Source organism: Pelodiscus sinensis, chromosome 5 (genome assembly GCF_049634645.1).
Source record: "Pelodiscus sinensis isolate JC-2024 chromosome 5, ASM4963464v1, whole genome shotgun sequence".
Classification (NCBI taxonomy): Eukaryota; Metazoa; Chordata; order Testudines; family Trionychidae; genus Pelodiscus; species Pelodiscus sinensis.
In genome coordinates this window covers 117,742,497-117,764,162 of record NC_134715.1, presented here as the reverse complement: position 1 = coordinate 117,764,162, position 21,666 = coordinate 117,742,497, and the positions used below count along the sequence as shown (strand labels likewise).

Genomic DNA, 21,666 nt, shown 5'->3' with positions numbered 1-21,666 from the left:
AAACTAGTGCTCTAGTCCAGGAAAGCACTTATGTATGTGGTTTAATTTAAGTATGTGGTTTAATTTAAAGCAAACAAGTATTGCCAGTGCTTTAAATCAGGATAGTCATATGGTTAAAGTTAAACATGTTTAAGTGCTGTGATGGATGGGGGGGCCAGGTTTGAAAATCAAGCCTGGACTCCTGGTAACATTGAGCAGAGAGAAATCAAGAAAATGTTTAGTTTTTAAAATGGCCTCTGGGGATCTAGCAATGATTCTCACGGTGATGTAGTTTGGTTAGAGTTCACACACACACACACACACACACACACACACACACACACACACACACACACACAACAGTGCGTACCTTATAAATCTTACAATTTTCTGAAGAAACAACACAGAACAAAAAGAAATTAAAAAGCTGTAGACAACAAACTGAGAAATGTTTGTACAGTGCCACACAAAATACTAAATTTACAAGGCCAAGCGGCTATGGTGCAGGAGATAAGCTGTTCTAGAAGATAAAGAATTACTTGTCCTCAAGGCTCCAGTAATCTCTGGTGAACACTTGAGTTATCCTGTATTGTCCTTTTGGCAATCACTGTTCATGGAATGGACTTATTCCAGTGTTACACAGTGTATTTGGCAGAGGACAACCACAATCGGCAGATAATACTTCAAAAATGAAAAGACACAAAAAATGGTTTTGCCATGCAAAGAAAAATATAGAAAGGACAAATGCAATAACACCACTTTAAATTTAACTCTCTCACCAAAAAACTAATGGTTTGTCTATACGGGGACACTCAGGGAAGGTCTACCCTATGGAAGGAGGTCGGCTTAAGGTACTTGACTCCAGCTATATAAATAACATAGCTGGAGGTGACATACCTTCAACTGAACTAAGGTACCATCCTCACTGTGGGAGGTTGATGGGAGAAATGTTCCTGTCGACTTACCCTACTTCTCACAACAGCCAGTGTCCATGGGGGTGCCCTCAGTGTTCAATTTAACGTGTGCCCACTAGACCCACTAAATCTAACACCAGAAGATCAACCACTGCAGTGTTGATCTACCCTGTAATGTAGACTTGCTCTCAGAAAAAATAATCTTAATTAAATAATAGTGTACATTTAAATTAGATTATTTAAACTGCATTAAATCCCTATGTAGATGCTCTCATTCAGAATTAAATTGGCCTTAATTCAGTTTGGTTTAATTCACTTTAATATAAACCCAAATTCCTTGGACAACACTTTTATATAGTCTGGAAAAATGTACTGGAATATATTGGACTGGCATGTCTCCCTTGTACTATTCACTTAAAATTAAACTGAATTAAGGCTATTCTAGTAATTAATGAGAGAGTCTACAAAGGAGTTCAATAAATTTACTTTTAATTCATACCTTTCATTTAACTTGGATTAATTTTCCTGAGTATCCCCATGTATACAAGCCCTAAGATATGCAAACTAAGACAAATGGAGGATGGGATGCCAAGAATAAATTTAGCAGTAATGTGTTTACATAGAAAAAATATCAATGATTTAGAAATTTCCAGAAACATTTTATGCAATTGATATTTCAGACAGACAGATGAGGGATCAATTTATAGCCAGAATCAAAGATAAAAAAATCAAAAAGATAGAAGGAAAATAGGCTTTCCAACAACTTTTTTTCTGATTGTTGATAAAAATTAATGCAACATGAAAACAGAAAAGGTAGCAAGATAAAAAGCAGGAATAGCACAACCCATCAGGAAAACTAGATGACTGCTTAGAATGCCATTATTTGGTGTTTTGAGTACAGAAATCTTATGATGAAGGCATCAAAAAAGTTATTTTCATATGGCACTTCCCCTGACATTTTTAGAGAGACTGTTTCCCCCCCCCCCCCCCCCCCACCCCCACATTCTTGGTTCCCAAGCTTCTCAAATTCTGAATTCCTGGAATAAACAACTGAAAGAAAGAAAGGTAAGAAGAAGAAAAAGCAGAAAATTATCACAGCTCTAAAAACATCAGAAACACACTGTATTAAATCTCAGTGTCTCTCCAAATATAATGTTAAAAAGCAATGTCATTTCTTTGAAAATACTGAGAAAAACCCCTATATTTGCTTTAATTACTTTTAGTACCCTAAAACATGTTCTCTCAATCTAATTTCTCTTCGCAAAATCAATTACCAAGATTCATCTCTCACATAAGTTTAGCTGATGAGAACACAGGCCAGCATTCTTAACATATTTTTGGTCAACAAAATATAGCAAAACTAAAGAAACTATTGTTAGTTGTGACATTCCTCTTATTTTACTGTTCAATCCCCATGAAGCAGAAAACAGATGGCCGAACTATGCCATCTGGAAAGTCAAGACCTAATAATGTATTCACTGTTTTAGTCTCTTTCTTCAATTAAGTCCTATTGTATTAGGTATGTAAAACTCTTTAAAAAAATGTATCTGAAAAGCTAGCTATTTTAAACACCTAAAAAGTACCTCTTTGAACATAATGAAAAATGAGATCACTGAGGATCCCAAATGTTGTACAGTTCAGTGTTGTGTACCTCACGACACTTCTCCACAAACAGTAAGACTCTCACAATGACTTTATTCGGATAAAAACTGAGCTTTACAAATAAACATGCATGTATTCCAAAAGGAAGAATTATCAGAAGTGCTTCTATCACTTCAGTGTTAAATTCAATGAAACATTTTCATCAACCATCACCCAGTACAGTTAGTCAAATGTGACTGTGAAGTGAGATTATTATTACCTCAGAGTGTATATGCTGGAGAGACTACAGGTAGTGACAGAAACACTGTCATAGTCACTGCTGGAGATGGAGCTGAGGGGAGAATCACGTAAGCCATCCTGAGAACTGAAAAAAGCATATGGAAACAAAATGAACTGCTGAAAAGAATAAAAATGAGAATAGAGCAATGGATCGCAAATGATCATACAAAAAAAAAGCGCACAGACAGCAGCAGTTATTTACTCTTTGGGAGACAAGTTATATATTTTAACGTATTTTACATTAGTACAAAAAGTGTAGATCACATGCCAGGACCAATGGGTATGCTCTTTGTGAAAATTATCAATTTTATTTATAGTAGGCAGTTAAAAATGCTAGGGAAAGAACAAAAGAGATTAAATATTTTTAAAGAGTGAATTCAAGAGTCCACACATGTGAACATTTACCTATTTTAGAAAGAAGATACATCCTGCCCAGGGATCTCAAAAACTACTGTATATTTCATACCAACATAACTAAGAAATAAACCCAAAGCACTTATAAAACCCCAAGGCCAGCTTCAGATAATGTTTCTAAGCCGTAGGAAGGAAGGAAGAGGATTGGAAGGGAAAGCCAGTGTGATAAGTTAAGAGTTGCCTTTCGCTTCCTGTCCTGCAGCTATGCTATACGATTTAACAAGTCATCCATCATTCGCTATGTCAGCACAGGACTGCATGGCTTTAAAACTGCCATGTGGCTCAAATTCTTATCTAAAACATGAAGCTTGACTGAGGTTCCTATGCAGAGATTGAAAGAGAGGCCACATGACAAACCACTGCTATTTAGAAATCTACTGGATATTGGGGGGAGGGAGGGAGGGAACCTATTTAAAATAAAGGAATACAATCTCACAGTGTCACAGCTTGTAAATACTGTGATAATTTTTCAAGGGACATTGGCTATATTTCAAGTAGACAACTTCAAAATCAGAATTAAAAATAGTTTCAGGTGGTACTTTTATTTCACCTTACTAATTTGCAGATAACAGCGTTTGTATCTCAGTGACAATTTGACAGTCTGCTTCTGGAAATTCCATGCACTGAAGGAATTTAATTTACAGGAGAAAGAAAAATCTACTCCTGAACAAATATATCACAGTAGAAGTAGTAGTATAGGTTCTAGGCATTATATTAAAAAAAAAAAATCCTTACCTTTTGAATGAACCTGGTCTGGCAATAACAATCTTTAGACACCAAGGGTACGTCTAGACTACATGGCTCCGCAGACGGAGCCATGTAAAATAGTTTACTCGGCATAGTCAAAGAAGCAGAGATTTAAATAATCCCCGCTTCATTAAAATAAAAATGGCTGCCACACTGTGCCAACGATCAGCTGATCTGGCACAACACGGCAGTCTAGACATGGCGTGGTCGACAAGGGAAGCCTTTGTTGACCGCTCCGGTAAATCTCGTTTCACAAGGCATACATCGGAGTGGTCGACAAAGGCTTCCCTCGTCGACCGCACCGCGTCTACACTGCCGTGCTGTGCCGGATCAGCTGATCGTATCCTCAAAGTAGAGAGGGACATTTCTGTCTCAGAAACATAGTTGAAAGAAATGTAATTGGTTCATTTGAATTTTTTTTCCCTCTACCTGACAATTAGTGGAATTTTCAAGCATTTTAGGGCATGATTCAAACCAGCTGTAATCCAGATTCTTTACTCCTGTTATATTTAAAATACATTAGGTTTTGCAGGCAAGTGTCCAGAAGAACACTTAAGGGGAATTTTTCAAAGCAGTATATACGAGCTACATGCTTTAATCCCATTAGGAAACAATAAGGTTTGTTTGCATGCCGCACACACATCACTTTCAAAATGTTCCCCTTCATGTTCCTTATTTCTGATTGCCAATTTAAAATAAATCCCTAAGTATATTATGTTTTAGTTGAAAGAAGAACTATCACACTGGGAAAATAATTTATCAGACTTCAACAAAAATCCATTTAACTTTCATTTGTTTTAAGTAATTTCCCTTGCCAATTCTGCTCACTGTGAAGAGACATTTGCATTTAAACAAAGATTTGCTCTCATAGCTCATCTTCACCTTCCTAATCCTGAAATGTGGTCATACTAATAATATATGGCATCATAACCAGTTATATGGCAGAAAAATCATACAAAAATACAAAATTATGAGTCCACAGTATGATCTCACAGGAAAAGCTGCCTTGTCAAGGTGAATGCTACGGTTCACATTCAAATATCTCCAGTAGAGGTAACACTATTATAGAACACTGAAAACTACTAACAGTTGCTTCTTTTATAATTTTCCTATTTCAATTTTTCTCTTCATCTGAAACTTTCTCCAGCTGGCAATATTTCTTTGAGAATGATTCAAGTTCTGTTTTCCTTATTTACTTTTCTGTTAAATCCTGCTTGAAGAAACCTGCTTGTATCCGATTTTGCTAAATTTAGTATTCCACACACTGTACACATCAGGAATTAGGCCTCAAAAAATCTTAGAACTGGGTAAAGAGCCAGGCGATTTTTAAAAAAAAACACAACACGTTCTAGATTATTTATATTTGCCTTTGGAGTTTTAAGCCTTTAGGATTCATGTTTTCCAACTTCGCTCCACTACCAAAGGGATGAGAAACTATCTTTAATAAAAAGGGAAGTTGAAAGTCTTGTGTAATCACAAGACTGAAGGAGCTAAAGCTTTAAGGGAAAAAAACAAATATAATAAAACTCATGATAAAAATTATTAGAGTTGGCAGCACTGTTGAATCAGTCAATATTATGTACTTTTGTTCAGAGTGTTTCACAAGTTGAAAAGCAAGTCTATAAAGAATGAATATAAATTAACTGTGCAAGTTATCTGAGTGTTTAATATGACTTGCGATTAAACTCAAAGCATTAATGGGAAATCATTAAAAACACAAAACAACTAAAAAAATCCAAGCTCACAATCAAGACAAATTTTACATCAAGAAACGGTTAGCTTTTAGAATCTTCTACTGGGCACTTAAATGTCCCTCACTTCTCTTATGTGGAGTGAAAGTATATCAGTAGACCCATCAGCTGAGATTATACAGCAATATTTGCAGATGTGAAAGTGGTAGCCCTTGTAGCATGAAAAGCACCAGAATGACCAATTCTATGCTATGATTATTTCTCACATCTCTCCCCCACTCTCCCTGACAGATTTCTATGTGTGGACACAATATTACTTTACCAGTTTTCTTTGATTTGGGACATTTTTTGCCCATATTAGGCAAATGTGTGGTGAGCTGCACCTTGTCCAAAGTCCAGTGCAGAATGGTGTATTAGTACTTAGACACTGCACCAATCTCCCTCCCTCCCCCCCCCCCCCCCCCCCGGCTAAAAAGAAAAGAAAAGATATGGGAAAGAGAGAAAGAAGAAACAAGTGTGTCACAATAGAGAAGAGAGTCCTTTAGACTGTCTGAACAATTTATATATTAGTATGGTGTAATTAATGTAGGTATTTTACAAGAATGTTATCCTCTTATTTACATCACTTTCCTTGCATAAAATTGTTGCATTTTTTACCAATATAACTTAGACTATAAGGTAATTCTGTGTTCTGACCAGCAGCAGACCCACACACAAAGGCACATCTAGGGCTAAAGCCAAAATAAGCTATGCAACTTGAGCTACGTCAATTGCTTCTTAGCTTAAGTTGAAATAGCTTATTTCGGCTTTTGATGCTGTCTATACAGCAGGAAGTCCGAGTTAGACTATTCTTCCTCCAACTTCCCTTACTCCTTGTAAAATGAGAGTTACAGGAATCAGAGTAAGAACTCCTCCTGCTCGACATTATGCCAAAATAACTGCTTGCTGTGTAGATGCAGACTATGTTATTTTGGAATAACTAATGTTATTCTGAAATAATGCTGCTGTGTAAACATAGCTAAAGTATCCAGAGATAGAAATAATCTTGCCTTTTTACTAAAGGCAGGAAAAATCATAAATGTGACTGTACTACTGACTATTACTGAGCCTAGGGGCATATACAGGCAGGGGAATATGACTCCTGCTACAGGGGGATTGCAGAACTGAATGTCCAGGGCTTTAAGACAGTGGTTTTTATGTTCATTTGCGGACCTCTAAAAATTTTAAGTTTGAAAATCTTATAGCTGGCCTACACTGCTTAAGTCAATGTAACTTACATCCCTCTGGAATGTGAAAACGACACTGCCCTGAGCGACACAAGTTATATCAACTTAGAGCAGTGTCCACACCGTGTTACATCAGTGGAAGATGCTCTTCTGCTGACATAGTTTTCATCTCTCATGGAGGCTGAATAATTATGCTAATGGGACAACATTCTCCCACTGGCATAGTGTGTCTTCACCAGCTGTGCTGATGTAGCATAGTAGTGTATATTTATCCTTGGACTTAGTCTACACACTTCCAAGGGCCCACAGAACACAGGTTGAAAGCCTGGTTCTATGGTCATGATAGTCTCTCATGGACCCCTTTGATACAGCCTACAGGACTACAAGTTGAAAACCACTGGTTTAAGAGGAATCAGAATAAAAGGGGTTGAATTCTGTTCCATGACTCCATTGCTTGTGATAGTTTCTCTCAGTTGCCAATGGCCAGTGCAAGCCCAAATTTGGCACTTGAGATCTGTTCCATAATTTATAAGCATGATTGCTAGTAATTCTAATCAATGCATATGCTTCCACCATGTGATATGAATTTATGCTACTTAAATTCAACAACTGACATTATAGGTTAGACTTGAAAAACAACAAATAGTCTAGTAGCACCTTAAAGACTAACAAAACATGTAGATAGTACCATGGTAACAAAACAGCTACATGTTTTTGTTAGTCTTTAAGGTACTACTAGACTATTTGTTGTTTTTTAAGTTTTTCCTGATACAGATTAACTCAGCTACTCCCCTGAAGCTTATATAAGTTAGAGCTAGTCTTACTTTTCTTCCTCCATATCTATACAAATATATTTCTGAGACTTTTGGGTACTGTTATGTCTCAGACACAATTATCTGCTATATGGCTAAATAGGTGCAAATTCTTGGTTGACTAGCCTTGTCAACATCTAATGTACATTTATTTCATAGTCAGATCATCTTGATATCAGAGAAATTCCTCAAACTCCATTTTTGTCCCTAACTTTTATTTTGAATAAGCAAAAGTCACTCCATCATTAGAAGCCACAAATCACGTGATAAGATCAGCATAAACAACCACAGTGAGAGCTGGGACTGTACTTGCCAGAATAAGATAATATTGACATGCATTCAACCTGATAAGATTTTGCATGGAGCATGAGCAGTTAAGATCCGATAGCTGACAGAACAATATAAAAGGCAGATAGTTATGATGGTTGAGAGAAAAGTGAACAAGAAGAATGTACAGCAAGAAGAGAAGTTAAGCAGGCAAGTACTGAAAAGAGGTGATCTAGAGAGGCCGCTATAGTAGCACCCGAAAGCTGACAGGACAAGGGAAATCTGCAGGTTTTTAATCATATTATAGCATTAGATACATAAGACATCATCCCACATGATTATGGAAAAGCATTTATTTTTTACCTGATTTACACATGAACATGTCAAACAACTTCATTTTCTATAATTATACAACAGATGAAACATCAGTATTTGAAAAGCTGTCTATACGTGGTCTCCCAAAAAGACGACTTGTGGTATCAGTTTTACATACAATATAATTCTCATTTCACACAATAACCAATATACTGATAATATATTTCTTTACATGCAGTCATAGGAACACAAAATCATGAACAAATGCAAACAAATGATTCTAAGGGGAACACAGAAATTTCAATGGATGTGTCCAACAGAAGGCTAGGGAATGAGTAAAGAAAATCTCCCTCGGGTGCACAGTTGTTGCTAATATCCCAATTAGCCACTCTTTTCCTTATATCTATATGGACAAGAGACAGCTTCCCTACTCTTAGATGGCTGGGATGATGAATAGAATCATTACAAGCCAGCTACAGAGACAAGTCTTTATTTAAAGACACAGTGTAGTATCACTCAGCTGATTTAATTCATGGGAAAGGCATGTGAACACAAGGCAAAAATTCCTTAAATCCTTAAAAGTTACATTTTAAAACCAAATTTATTAGAATTCTTGATGTTTATTCATTTATACAAATGGCTATAGCATCGTCACAATTTTGTCAAAAGCCAACAACTAAACACAAGACAGGCTATTTTACTGAAAAACTCCATTTACTTCACAGTTTTACATGATTAAATGTTGTGATGTAGACCTTGTAAGTTAAACAGCTGTTCATCTTTTTATGAAAAGTTCTGAATATATTGGAGGATGGGAAACTTTAAAATTCATAACTGCACTGTTGTAAGGGTAAGAAATTACAGTAACTAGAACTGAAACAATTTCAGTGCCAGGTTGGGGAAGGTTCAATTAAGAATCTTATTGTAGGACTGCAATAATTAATTAGAGACAGCACAGCAATATGCTCTGCATAGACAATTTGCCTAGAATGCATCATCCATTCGATTTGGGAATAATCACTTTGCTCATTAAACTTCCCCTAACCAAATCTGAACAGAATGAACATCCAGCCACAATAGCTAATGAAAGATACACTATTGCAGGTCATAGGAAGTGATAGGAAAAAAATAATGTTTTCCTCACTAAAAAGGATAGTTCAATTTTTCTATATACTACAAAAAAGAGGTATACATGAGAAGTTTTATTAGCACACACTCTCTAAATACTTGCAATAAATTAATAATATAAAGGGAGTCTGGTGAAAATTCTGTATTTTCAATTAGATAGAAGAGAACTAGAAGGAGAAGTACAGAAAACCCTCCCACTTAATTCTAATTTAGATTTTGCAAAGCAATGAAGAAACAACATTAAAGGCATAGTGAAACCAGGCACATAAAACCTAAAATGCAAAATGTTAGTATAGCACAACAGCATGGAACAAATTCCAAAGCCTTATTTGGCATGTGGAAGAACAATCCCGATTTTCAGTAATTCTTTAAACTCCAAAACTAAAGAATGTTTTCTATCATGTATGCCTCTTCATAAAGAAGAGAAGTATTGTGATAGACTCAGCATTTTACTTATTTTGTTTAACTTATCTGCAGTTATAAAAACCTGAAATACAAATCTAAACATTCCTTCTTCAGTGAATCACATGCCTTCCCTCCCTCCCCAAACACTTCTTTGTTGCATAATTCTATTACAGTCTTTTGACATATTGTTTATCAACAGTGTTCTTCCTTCAGGGGTTTCTACTTTGTGTGACAACAGCTTGTACTTCATATATGCTGTCTTTGCATCAAATCACAGGTTCACCAGTTCAGTACAGTTATATTTGCATAATACTAATGCTGCTGTCTGTGAATCATTTCATGCTGTGCATGTTTCATTTCTTCAACATACTTGCAGGGAAATAGAGAAAAAGAGAAACATATGTCAGACTGGAAGTTAAGGACTATCTGCTGTCACCTACAAATACAAAGTAAAGACATGTCAGAAAGACAAATCTGATTAGTATGTACAACAAAAGAATTTTAATGGTATATTAAATGTGACTTACCAATCAACACTGCTGGATCAAGAAGTTCAGGGTAGGCTTGGCTAGGTATTTGCAAAATAAATGTTTTTTGTAAGATCCTATGTTGTCTGGACATGCTAACTACAGTAACCCTGGTTGGTTCAAAGAAAGCATATCTATTTTTTACTATTACCAAAAATTTCACTACATGAAGATGCTCATGCTACCATTTATTTATGTGTTCACCTGATAATTTCTTGATTGAGCAACGGCATAGAAACGTCACTGCTTACAGGTTTAGCTAAAGAGTCTATCATTCTGAAAATAGCCCAGTGTCTCATTGTTCAGGTAACCTTCACAAGCAAATTGTAGAAAGAAGTTATAAGAGATTCAAGATGGTATTCCTCTTTTAAAAGCTCCATTAAATGTGATTAGCCACCCTGGGAACAATGAGTGAGAGAAGGCTGATTATATTCCTTCTTGTACCTCAACTGGCATGCTCAATGACACACATATCCAAAAAACAAACCCAATGCCATAAATATCCACATATCTGTGAGTATTTATGCATACAATGTTATAGCGGTGTTGGTTTCTGGACAGTAGAGATACAAGGTGGATGTTTTATTGGGCCAGCTATTGGGACTATTTATGTGGTAATCTAAATGAATTATACTATCAAAGTGTATTCCTAATCTATGTCTACTCCTAATAAAATTATGTGCCTTTATGAAGATGAAATAGTTGTTAGCTATCAGTAACAATAGTATGCAATGAATAGGTAAGCTATCTTTTGGTCTTATAATGAAAAGGCTGATATAGCTGATTGCAATCAATTAGCATAAATAAGGTATTCCTGGATAGCATTTGCTTTGTGTACTGTCTGGTTTGTTGTGGATCTTCAATAGTCGTTGCTCTTCTTTTCCATATGCTTGCACAAAGTATAGATCTTTGTGGAATACTGTGGGTTTTTTAAATCAATCAAAGCTTCTTACAGACACAGTATTTTGTTTTTTGTAGAAATGTCTGTCCTGATGCCACTTAATGTCTTTTATGCACATCTCAACCAAAAAGCAGATAAAGTCTTCATTTGTGTTTTTGTAGCCAGTATTTCAGCCATGTACAGCAGTACTGTCTAGACCAGGGCTACTCAAATGTGGAAGCTCCAGGGGCCACAATAATACTCACAGCACATGCTGAGGGCTGCAGCTTAAGTGTGGTTGCATTTACATGCAAATATATATACAAATATGTGCAAACAGCTTCTTTCACACTGACAGACATGAGTACAAAGATTAAGGCAAGACTACACAACACGCAGGCCCCATTTAAGTCAGTTTTGCTGATGTTAATCAAATGCAATATTTACCCAATTTCTACCCATATGACAGCACTTTCAATGAGCAATGACAGGCCAGGAATTTATCTACTAAGACGCATATCAACAGAAGACTATTGCATTGACTACTCTTTTGTTTTGTATCAGAGGGGTAGCCGTGTTAGTCTGAATCTGCAAAAGCGACGAGGAGTCCTGTGGCACCTTATAGACTAACTGAAGTGTAGGAGCATAAGCTTTCATGGGCAAAGACCCACTTCGTCAGATGCATGTAGTGGAAATTTCCAGAGGCAGGAATAAATATGCAGGCCAGGATCAGGCTGGAGATGACGAGGTGGATCCAATCAAGGAGGATGAGGCCCACTTCTAGCAGCTGATCTGGAGGTGTGAATTCCAAGAGAGCAGAAGCTGCTTTTATAGTTAGCAAAATTGATTTTACAATTTTAACAATGTTGCCAGTTTTAATGCTTCTTATTAAAAAGAAAATTGTATGCCTGTGTTTCAGGTGTTTAGCTTGAATCATCAGGTTGTGCATTTTTTGTGGTGATTTTACTGTAAAAAGAAAAGTTTCCAAGCCAAACGCTCCAACCTGCGGCGGGTGGGGAGTTAGGCAAGTCAGGCCTGAGAGATAGAAAGGACAGGTGCCTTGGAGCCCCATTCTGGATTCCCAGCAGGGCTGACGTCCCCACGCGGGAGTCTGTCGCACTGAGTGGGACAGAGGCAGGGCATGGCCGGACCCAAACGTGGATAAGTAGCTCTCAGGCTCTTCCCCCAAGGCTAAGCAATCAGCACTTCCTATAATCCCTTGGTGCTCCCAGCACCTCCTCCCTTGGGGTTAGAAACACCAACACCATGTACCCCTCTGTTCCAGTCAGCCTCTCTGCTTGCGTCTTTTCAGTGCTCACCCTGCCTGGGAGATGCCTTGCTGCTGTGGAGCATGTTCCCAGTGGAGGACATGTTCAAAGGATCCCATCTGCGGGCTGTGTGCTTAGCCCCACAAACTGTGGGACACAAACAAATGTGCTGAGTAGCCCTGGTCTAGACACTAGAATTAAAGGTGATAATGCAAATATTTTTAAGCAAGATTCTATTCCCATAGATTGTAATTCTTCATTTGACGATCTAAAAATATAAAATTAGACAGTCCACAAAAAAGATTGAGGCCACGAGTCTCTTCCTACAATGAAATTCACTGAATATTTCTGTAGCATTATTCTAAAACAGTCATAAAATCCACGAAAATATTTACGAGCCTAAAACCATACATATTCAAAATAATAAAATGGATAACGTTAAACTGTATCTGGAAAGGATATGACAAGCAAGGAAAGTGTTTTGTTTGTAAGAAGGATTATTAGCATGTATGTACATCAGCACCTACTGTGAGTTTGAAGTAGATGAAAGGCACAGCATGTTTTAAAATACTGAACAGAGGTTTACAAGTGTCAGAAAACAACAAAATATGGACATCTGTAATGATTTTCCAAGTCTGACTCTGGAAGTAGAGAGGGCACAGAAAAAGAGCTAGCAATTAGGACAATAAGAACATTTACTAGTTAGTTATGTTTATGGGTATTAGAGATACCTGTCAAACTGTTGGGTTAGTTGCTCACATTGCATGAATGCAGGTAGCAGCACCCACTATACTCTTATCAAAATAATTTGGCACAGAAGACTCTTGCATACATGTTTTTCGCTATTAATAGTATTATGGTTAATACTGGCTAATATTTCCATTGGTATCATTTTTATTTAATACTTTTATTTCCATAAAACTTTTGTACCGTGAGGTAATGACTAGAGGTCCCAATCAGGGATTGGAGCACCACTGTGTTTCCTTAGGCACTGTACACAACAAAAATTCCCTGTCCCAAGGAGTTTACAATCTGTGTAAATCTTCATTAGATGAAGCTTCCAGAGCCCTCAGAGATAGAAAGGGCTCTATAAATCCTCCTCCTTCCACCCTCTGGCTCTTCCCCCCTTCCCCCCCCCCCCAAGAAGATAGTAATAGTTATAGTTAGTTAGAACAAAGGAGCAACTGAAGCCAACACTCAGAATAAAAATTTAAAAAAGACAGGATTCATGGGGAACATTTTGTTCCCCTAAAATGATATAGGCTTAAGTTCTGGTGTCTGTTGAACTTATGTTTGCACTTCTCCACACTATGCATTCACCAACGTACTGCATGACTGCAATGCTTTAACATGGAACAGTGTTTCGCTCATCAGCGTCATGAAAACAAGTGCTATTCCTAGACTGAACAGAAAGGCACATTCGTAAAGATAATACAATTATTAATGTTCTTCTGATTTAGAAATTCATCTTCCTTTTTCTTAAGAGCTTCTGAAAGCTTCTACTATAGTGAAAGTTAGAGTAAAATGTCATGATAGAAAAAATTTCCCACAACTAACACCTCATTCTACACTGAACTGTGTCTTGATTTATTCTGGTAAATGTCTCTTTCCAAACACAGGCGCATAGCACCAAATTATGAAATAAGCTATTTTGAAATAAGATCGAAATAAGATATGCAATTTGTGTAGCTCAAATTGCATATCTTCTTTTTGACTATGGTGCTATGTAGATGTAGCCTGAGTAGACTTAGTTAAATAATTTAGCTGCTCTATTTTGATTTCCTACTAACATTTGCAAAACGACTATAATAATGTTTACTTACTTTGGGGGTGAATTAGCTAGTGTCCCTAAATGCTCTGAAGATGAAAAGCTATAAAAAAGCCATAACTATTAAAAAGTAATTAGAAATTAAAAATGGTAAAAAAATTGTGAACTTTAACATTTTTTCCATTTTCACAAAAATATTCATTACTTTTGGAATTGGCAAAGTAATTAAAAACAGTTTAATTTTTTATTCAGGAAAAGTTGCTTTTGGACAAACAAATATAATTTACCAAAACACTTGGTTTTCAGCAAACAAAAATTGTAAATAGCCATCTCTAAAGGTTTTGATAATCTTCTCAATAACATTTTGAATGAACAAAAAACTGAAAAAATGGTTCTGTTTTGTTAGTTTGAACAGCTTTAGTAGAAAGTTAAATATTAAAAGATGAGAATAAAATTTAAAAAAAATCTACATTTTTCCCATAGTACTAGTTTTGTCATAGTAGTGTTGTGTAACAATATAGAAAGGATCATATACTGTGTACAATAATGCATCATGTTAAATATAATTTCAAATATATGACAAAACAGAATGATGTTAAACTTTTATTTAAAATAAAATATATTGCTTTCTTACAGGACAATTCTTGGTTAAGCTAAATAGGACAGATGTTATTTAATAAAATTATTATATAACTCAGGGGGGCAATATAAAGACCTGCTACCAAAAACAGTTCCAAACAGTTGCTGAAAATGCCTTTCATTGTCTGCACATAAATAAATCTGATAGTACAGTAAAAAGTATTTTTTTAAAGTTGTAAAAACTGGTATCCCGAAATAGCACTGCAGTGTAGACATACCCTAAGTTACAATTAGCTATTTTGTATGCAAGTCCTAAGGCAATAAAAGAATGGCAAGTTGCTCTTACCTTGAACTAGATCTTGATTTAATGTCATCTTTTGCTGTTCTTTCATTACTATTTTCTTCATTATTCTCTGATTGCTTCGGACTTGGTTGCCTTCTTTTCTCCCATTTCTTCTGCTGATTTGCGATTTCTACCTCTACTTGTGATCCATTTTCTGCTCCTAGCTGTGAACCTGAGGAATGTGCCAGGCACTTAGAGGAGTTAGATAGTGTCTGTTCTTCTCTGACAGAATCTTTTTCTGCTAGGAAAGCATGAGAAGTTTCAGTTTTGAATGCCTCCTGTGCAGAGATTGCACTATCCAGTTTATCTATATTGTCCTTTTCTTTAGGTTTTACTAAACTATAAGAAGCATTTATAACTTTTCCTGGGGAACGTCTGGTCTTTGAACCATCAATATTATCTTCCCTACTGTCTTCACAGCTGCCACAACACACACAGGAATTAATTAGACAATTTGTGGCAGCTATACTGAGCTTATGGGATTCACTTTCCTCTTCATCTGCTAAAGACTCCGAAGACCCAGGAACACAACTAATAGCTTCTGGAGTTGTTACTGGGGATTCTGAAGTAGAGGGGGATTTGGGATTAAATATTACAGTAGCAGATATCTTCATTCCACCTGTCCTATGGGCTATTATTTCAGCTGTCTCTGCATCATCAGCATATGTATCCCAGCCATTGAGGTATAATTGTGAATCAGGACCTTCAAAACAACTGCATGAATTTTGAACTGAGATACAAGTCATCTGTTTGCTATCTTCAATATTGTTATTATTGCTTAAGTCATTTTCTGCCTCTTTTAAAAGTAAAGACTCTTCTGTTTGAGGACCATTATCATACAGTAGAGGGTCCCTGTACTGTACACTCTGCTTTGAATTATGGCAAGGGTTATTCACCCACGCAAACGTGTCATTGGCTGACTCCAACCCAGCAAGAGCTTCTCCTGCTCCATCCAGATCATCCATAAAAAAAACTCTTTCCTCTTCATCAGTTAAGTTGACAAGATATTGCCTGTTAGGTGAGGTCTCCAAGCTGGAGCCATTTCTTATGCCAGTTCTGTGTGCTGGAGACTGGCAGACACTTGGTGGGGAAAGCAAAGAGGACATCTCATCTCCAACCCTGTGGACCATCCTATTCAGCTGTTCTAATTCCTGTTGATCATACTGCATAGAGCAGGCTAGCTCAGCCTCTGTATTTTCAGCTTTTGCTGAAAGCTCCTCAGCAGGCAAAGTTGCAGCTAAGGCAGTCGTACTGACAGAGGGCAATTCGGGATCTGTTCTAACAGGAAAATCCATATCCTGGGATATGCAGAGGTTACGCTCCAGAGTGTGCAGCTCATCATCAGTTAAGGTCTGAAGTAGATCCCTACAAAGCAAAAAATGTAGACATTATTTTGCAGTCTGTGCTCATAAAAGGTGACTGCACTACAGATCTTACTAAAAGCTTTCTGTGTCTGAAAAAAAAAATCTACCGGTACATGCTGAACTTGGAAACAGTAAAATATTAGCTAGCAGTTGTAACTGGGCTGTATTGTGGATTTTATTTCAGTGTGTGTGTGTTCTCCTACACTTGAACCTGACAGTATGCAGAGGAACACAGGATACAATATTATCTCTTTGTTGCTGCAACCCTCCCACAACATTTAGTCACCCGAGGTTCAAAAATAATCCTTCACGTTTTAAATGTATTACTACAGTAGCTTAAATTTTAAACCCCACATACTGTAATTTGGTTAGCACAGACATCTTCCTGAAAACTAGTCAGTGAAGGTTATTGCACTCGTGAGTATAGTTAAAATTTCCCAAGCTATTACAGATACAAAGAATTTATTAAAAACATTAATCAATGTCCCTTTTGCAGTGCTGACTTATTGGAAATCTCAGACTGAAATTGAGAATACAGTCTAAATTGTAAAACCTATTCTGAAGAAAACCTAATCTGTTTTGCACATTTTATACAATAATGTATTTCCAGATAGGTTACTATGAGCATTTTCCTTATGGTTTCCAGTATTAATACATAAATAGTTGTTAATTGAGAAAAAAATTGACAGAGGAAAAAAGATTGGCGATTTCCCATCTTTTCTTTTCACCTCCTCTCAGTGCTTCTTTGTTTTGTGATAATTTCATATATTCCATGACATTATTTAATCAGCTGAAATAATAATATTTAAGAGCCTGTTTTATGACATAAAATATTTACTGAAATTACTGTTTTTTAGTTCTGCAAGTAATACTATTACTGAACTCATTAATTTACATTAGAGAAAAACTTACTCAGAAAAAAAATACAATCTGATTTACTGAGCTGGAGAAAGAGCAGTTGCAAATACTATTAAACTTAGGAAGACAAAAGCTAATATCTTTGGGCATGTCTAAACTACATCCCTTTTTCGAAAGAGGGATATAAATTAAGTAGATCAAAATATATCCCATGCTTCATTTGCATAATCCCGTCACAGCACTCTTTCAAAAAAGGGTATTTTGAAAGTGAAACTGCTGTCTAGATGCGGTTCTTTGGGAAAAAAAAACTCTTTTTTGAAAGATCCTGTACTCATTTTTTTCTTTGAAAGAACCATGTCTAGACAGCAATTTCACTTTCGAAATACCCTTCTTCCAAAGAACGCCGTGATGTGATTATGCAAATGAAGTGTGGGATATTTAAATCCACGCTTCATTTGCACTTTCGATCTGCCTAATTTACATCCCTCTTTCAAAAGAGGGATGTAGTTTAGACATAGCCTTTTACTTAGAAATATCTTCTATTGAACCAACTTCTGTTGGTGAAAGAGACAAGCATTCAGTCTTAGAGCTCTTTTTTAAATCAAGGACACCAATATAAGGACACCATTGCAGAGTTACTTCCATATCCATTTATAAATCATGTTTTACTTACGTTTAACATTTTTTGTACCCAAATGATAAATGAAGAAAAATTAACTAAAATATACACTTATTTTGTAAACACGATGTGTGCTGTGTCAGTTGAAGAATCATGAAGCATAATTGGAATGGAATAATCTCTTCTCTTGATGGTCACTCCATAACAAGTAGGACATCTTCCTGTCACCCTCCTATTTGTGGATCCGTTAATGGCTGACCAGCCTGATTCTGGAGCCACAGGTCTTATAGCAGAAGGGGCTGAGGGCTATTGGAGGGATGTGAGGCAGTTTTTGCCACTATTCTCCTTCTCCACCTCTCCTCATCTGTACTACAGCAGGACCTCTCAAATTGTGCCACCCTCTCATGGATTACTGCTCTCCACTGGGGTCAGTCCAGGGAAGGTTCGCCCAAGTGTCGACACTGATGCCGCACTTTTTCATGGTTGTCTTTGACATGTCCTTAAATCAATTCCTGTGGCCCACAATGCTCTTCTGTCCTTCCTTCAGCTGAGAAAACAGAATCTGCGTACAGCAGTGTTAGAACAACCACTGTGCGGTACACAAGGAGCTTTATCTTGGCACTGATATCCCGGTTCTCAAAGACTCTTCATTTCAGGCAGTCAAAAGCAGAGCTTGCACAGCTCAGGTAATGCTAGATTTCCGCGTCAATGTCGACTTTGGCGGAGAGATGACTTCCAAGGTATGGGAAATGCTCCATGTTTTCCAGCAGTTGTCTGTTGACTTCAATAGATGGTACATATAATTGTCCCATCAGCAAGAGCTGATGGAGCATCTTGGTCTTTATGTTCAGTGTGTGGCCAAAATTCTTGTATGTTTCAGCAAAGGTGCTTAAGAACATAAGAACGGCCATACTGGGTCAGACCGATGATCTATCTAGCCCAGTATCGTGTCTGCCAGATCCCCCAGAGGGAGAGAACGCAACAGGTAATCCTCATGTGATCCCTCTCGTCCCCCATTTCCAGACAGACAGAGGCTAGGGACACCATTCCTACCCATCTTGGCTAAAAGCTATTGATGAACCTAACCTCCATGAATCTAGCTAGCTCTTTTTTGAACCCTGTTAAAATCCTGGTCTTCACAACCTCCTGTGGCAAGGAGTTCCAAAGGCTGACTGTGCACTGAATAAAGAAAAACTTCCTTTTGTTTGTTTTAAACCTGCTGCCTATTAATTTCATTTGGTGATCCCTAGTTCTTATATTGTGCGAATAAGTAAATAACTTTTCCTTATTCACTTTTTCCACACCAGTCTTGATTTTATAGACTTCTCTCATATCTCCCACCCCCCCTTAGTCTCCTCTTTTCTGAGATGAAAAGTCCAAGTCTTTTTAATCGCTTTTCATATGGGACCCATTTCAAACCTGTCCATTTTTGTTGCCCTTTTCTGAGCCTTTTCCAATGCCAATATATCTTTTTTGAGATGAAGGGAATACTGTATGCAGTATTCAAGATGTGGGTGTAACATGGTTTTATATAGAGGCAATAAGATATTCTCTGTCATATTCTGTATCCCTTTTTTAATGATTCCTAGCATTCTATTTGCTTTTTTGACTGCCACTGCACACTGAGTGGATGTTTTCAGCGAACTATCCACAGTGACTCCAAGATCTCTCTCTTGAGTAGTTGTAGCTAAATTAGTCCCCATCATATTGTATGTATAGCTGGGATTATTTTTTCCCAGTGTGCATTACTTTACGTTTATCAACATTAAATTTCATTTGCCATTTTGTTGCCCAGTCACTTAGTTTGGTGAGAACTTTTTGAAACTCTTCACAGTCTGCTTTGGTATTAACAATCTTGAGCAGTTTGATATCATCTGCAAATTTTGCCACCTCAGTGTTTACCCCTTTCTCTAGATCATTTATAAATAAGTTGAATAGGATTGGTCCCAGGACAGAGCTTTCGGGGGTCCCCATTAGTTACCTCTCTCTACTCTGAAAACTTTCCATTTATCTAAGTATACTATAGCCACTGAATCCCCCTTGTCCAATGTTTGTTGACCTTCTCAAAGAACTCTAGGGCTACATCTAGACTGGCATGATTTTCCGCAAATGCTTTTAATGGAAAAGTTTTTCCGTTAAAAGCATTTAAGGAAAAGAGCATCTAGATTGTCACAGACACCTTTGCGCAAAAGCACTTTTTGCAGAAAAGCATCCGTGCCAATCTAGACACGGTTTTGTGCAAGAAAGCTCCAATCGCCATTTTTGCCATCGGGGCTTTTTTGCACAAAACAGTTTTTAACTGTCTAAACTGGCCCTCTTGCACAAAAGCATTTGCACAAGAGGGCTTTTTCCCCAAGCGGGAGCAGCATAGTATATGCGCAAGAACACTGACAATCTTACATTAGATCGTCAGTGTTCTTGCGCAAATTCAAGCGGACAGTGTAGATAGCTGGCAAGTTTTTCCGCAAAAGCAACTGCTTTGTCGGAAAAACTTGCCAGTCTAGACACAGCCTAGTAGATCAGTAAGGCATGATTTCCCTTTACAGAAACCATGTTGACTTTTCCCCAACAAATTATGTTAATCTATGTGTCTGACAATTTTATTCTTTACTATTCTTTATTCTTGACCTAACCAGATCAGCCATACTGTCACTGGTACATTCTCCTGCACATCTACCAACGTAATATATGCCATCATGTGCCAACAATGCCCCATTGCTATATACTTCGGCCAAACTGGACAGTCCCTATGTAAAAGAATCAATGGACACAAATCTGATATTAGGAATGGCAACATACAAAAACCTGTAGGGGAACACTTCAATCTCCCTGGACACACAATTGCAGATCTAAAAGTAGCCATCCTGCAGCAAAAAAAACTTCAGGACCAGACTTCAAAGAGAAACTGCTGAGCTAAAGTTCATCTTCAAGTTTGACACAATCAACTCTGGATTAAACAAAGACTGTGAATGGCTTGCTAACTACAAAAGCAGCTTCTGCTCTCTTGGAATTCACACCTCAAGATCAGCTGCTAGAAGTGGGCCTCATCCTCCTTGATTGGATCCACCTTGTCATCTCCAGCCTGATCCTGGCCTGCATATTTATACCTGCCTCTGGAAATTTCCACTACATGCATCTGACAAAGTGGGTCTTTGCCCTCGACTAACTACACTTCAGTTAGTCTATAAGGTGCCTCAATTCTTTACTATCGTTTCAGCTAGTTTGTCAGGTACTGATGTAAGATGGTCTGAAGAACTAGAGGGGAAAGAGCAGCAACGATATTGTTATCCATGTACTGGAGCTCCATGAACAAATTCATGGAGGACTTGCTTTTGGCCTTTAGTCTTCTGAGATTGAAAAGTTTCATTTATTCTGTAGACAATCTTGCCATTAGTGGAAGCTTGCCATTAATGAGATGGAGGGTCATGGCAATGAAGATTCAGAACAACGCTGGGGCAATGCTGTGTTGTTTGAAGAATCATGAAGCATAACTGGAACGGAATAATACACTTCCCTGGTCTGATATTTGACCGGACAGCAATGACAAACTGATAATATGGCAATTTTCCTTTTCAATATACAGACAGTCCCTGACTTCCAAACAGGTTACATTCCGAACACCTGGTCGTAACTCAATTTGGTCATAAGTTGGAAATACCCTTAAACGTGCTGCCTGCTCTG

General features: G+C 37.3%; 1 protein-coding gene across 9 annotated transcripts in view; it reads right to left on the bottom strand.

Moving 5' to 3' along the window:
• ZFYVE28 (zinc finger FYVE-type containing 28) overlaps positions 1–21,666 on the bottom strand; it is a 275,066-nt gene that overhangs the window by 59,608 nt on the left and 193,792 nt on the right. For 5 of the 9 annotated variants that reach the window (XM_075930867.1, XM_075930869.1, XM_075930866.1 and 2 more), the window contains 2 exons: positions 15,148–16,509; positions 2,755–2,859 (listed from right to left, as the gene is read on the bottom strand). In XM_075930867.1, the coding sequence (XP_075786982.1) occupies positions 2,755–2,859; positions 15,148–16,509 (1,467 nt within the window). Of the gene's footprint in view, positions 1–2,754; positions 2,860–6,100; positions 10,216–15,147; positions 16,510–21,666 lie in introns of those variants that run through there. The other 4 variants (XM_075930868.1, XM_075930870.1, XM_075930871.1 and 1 more) reach the window with 3 other exon arrangements.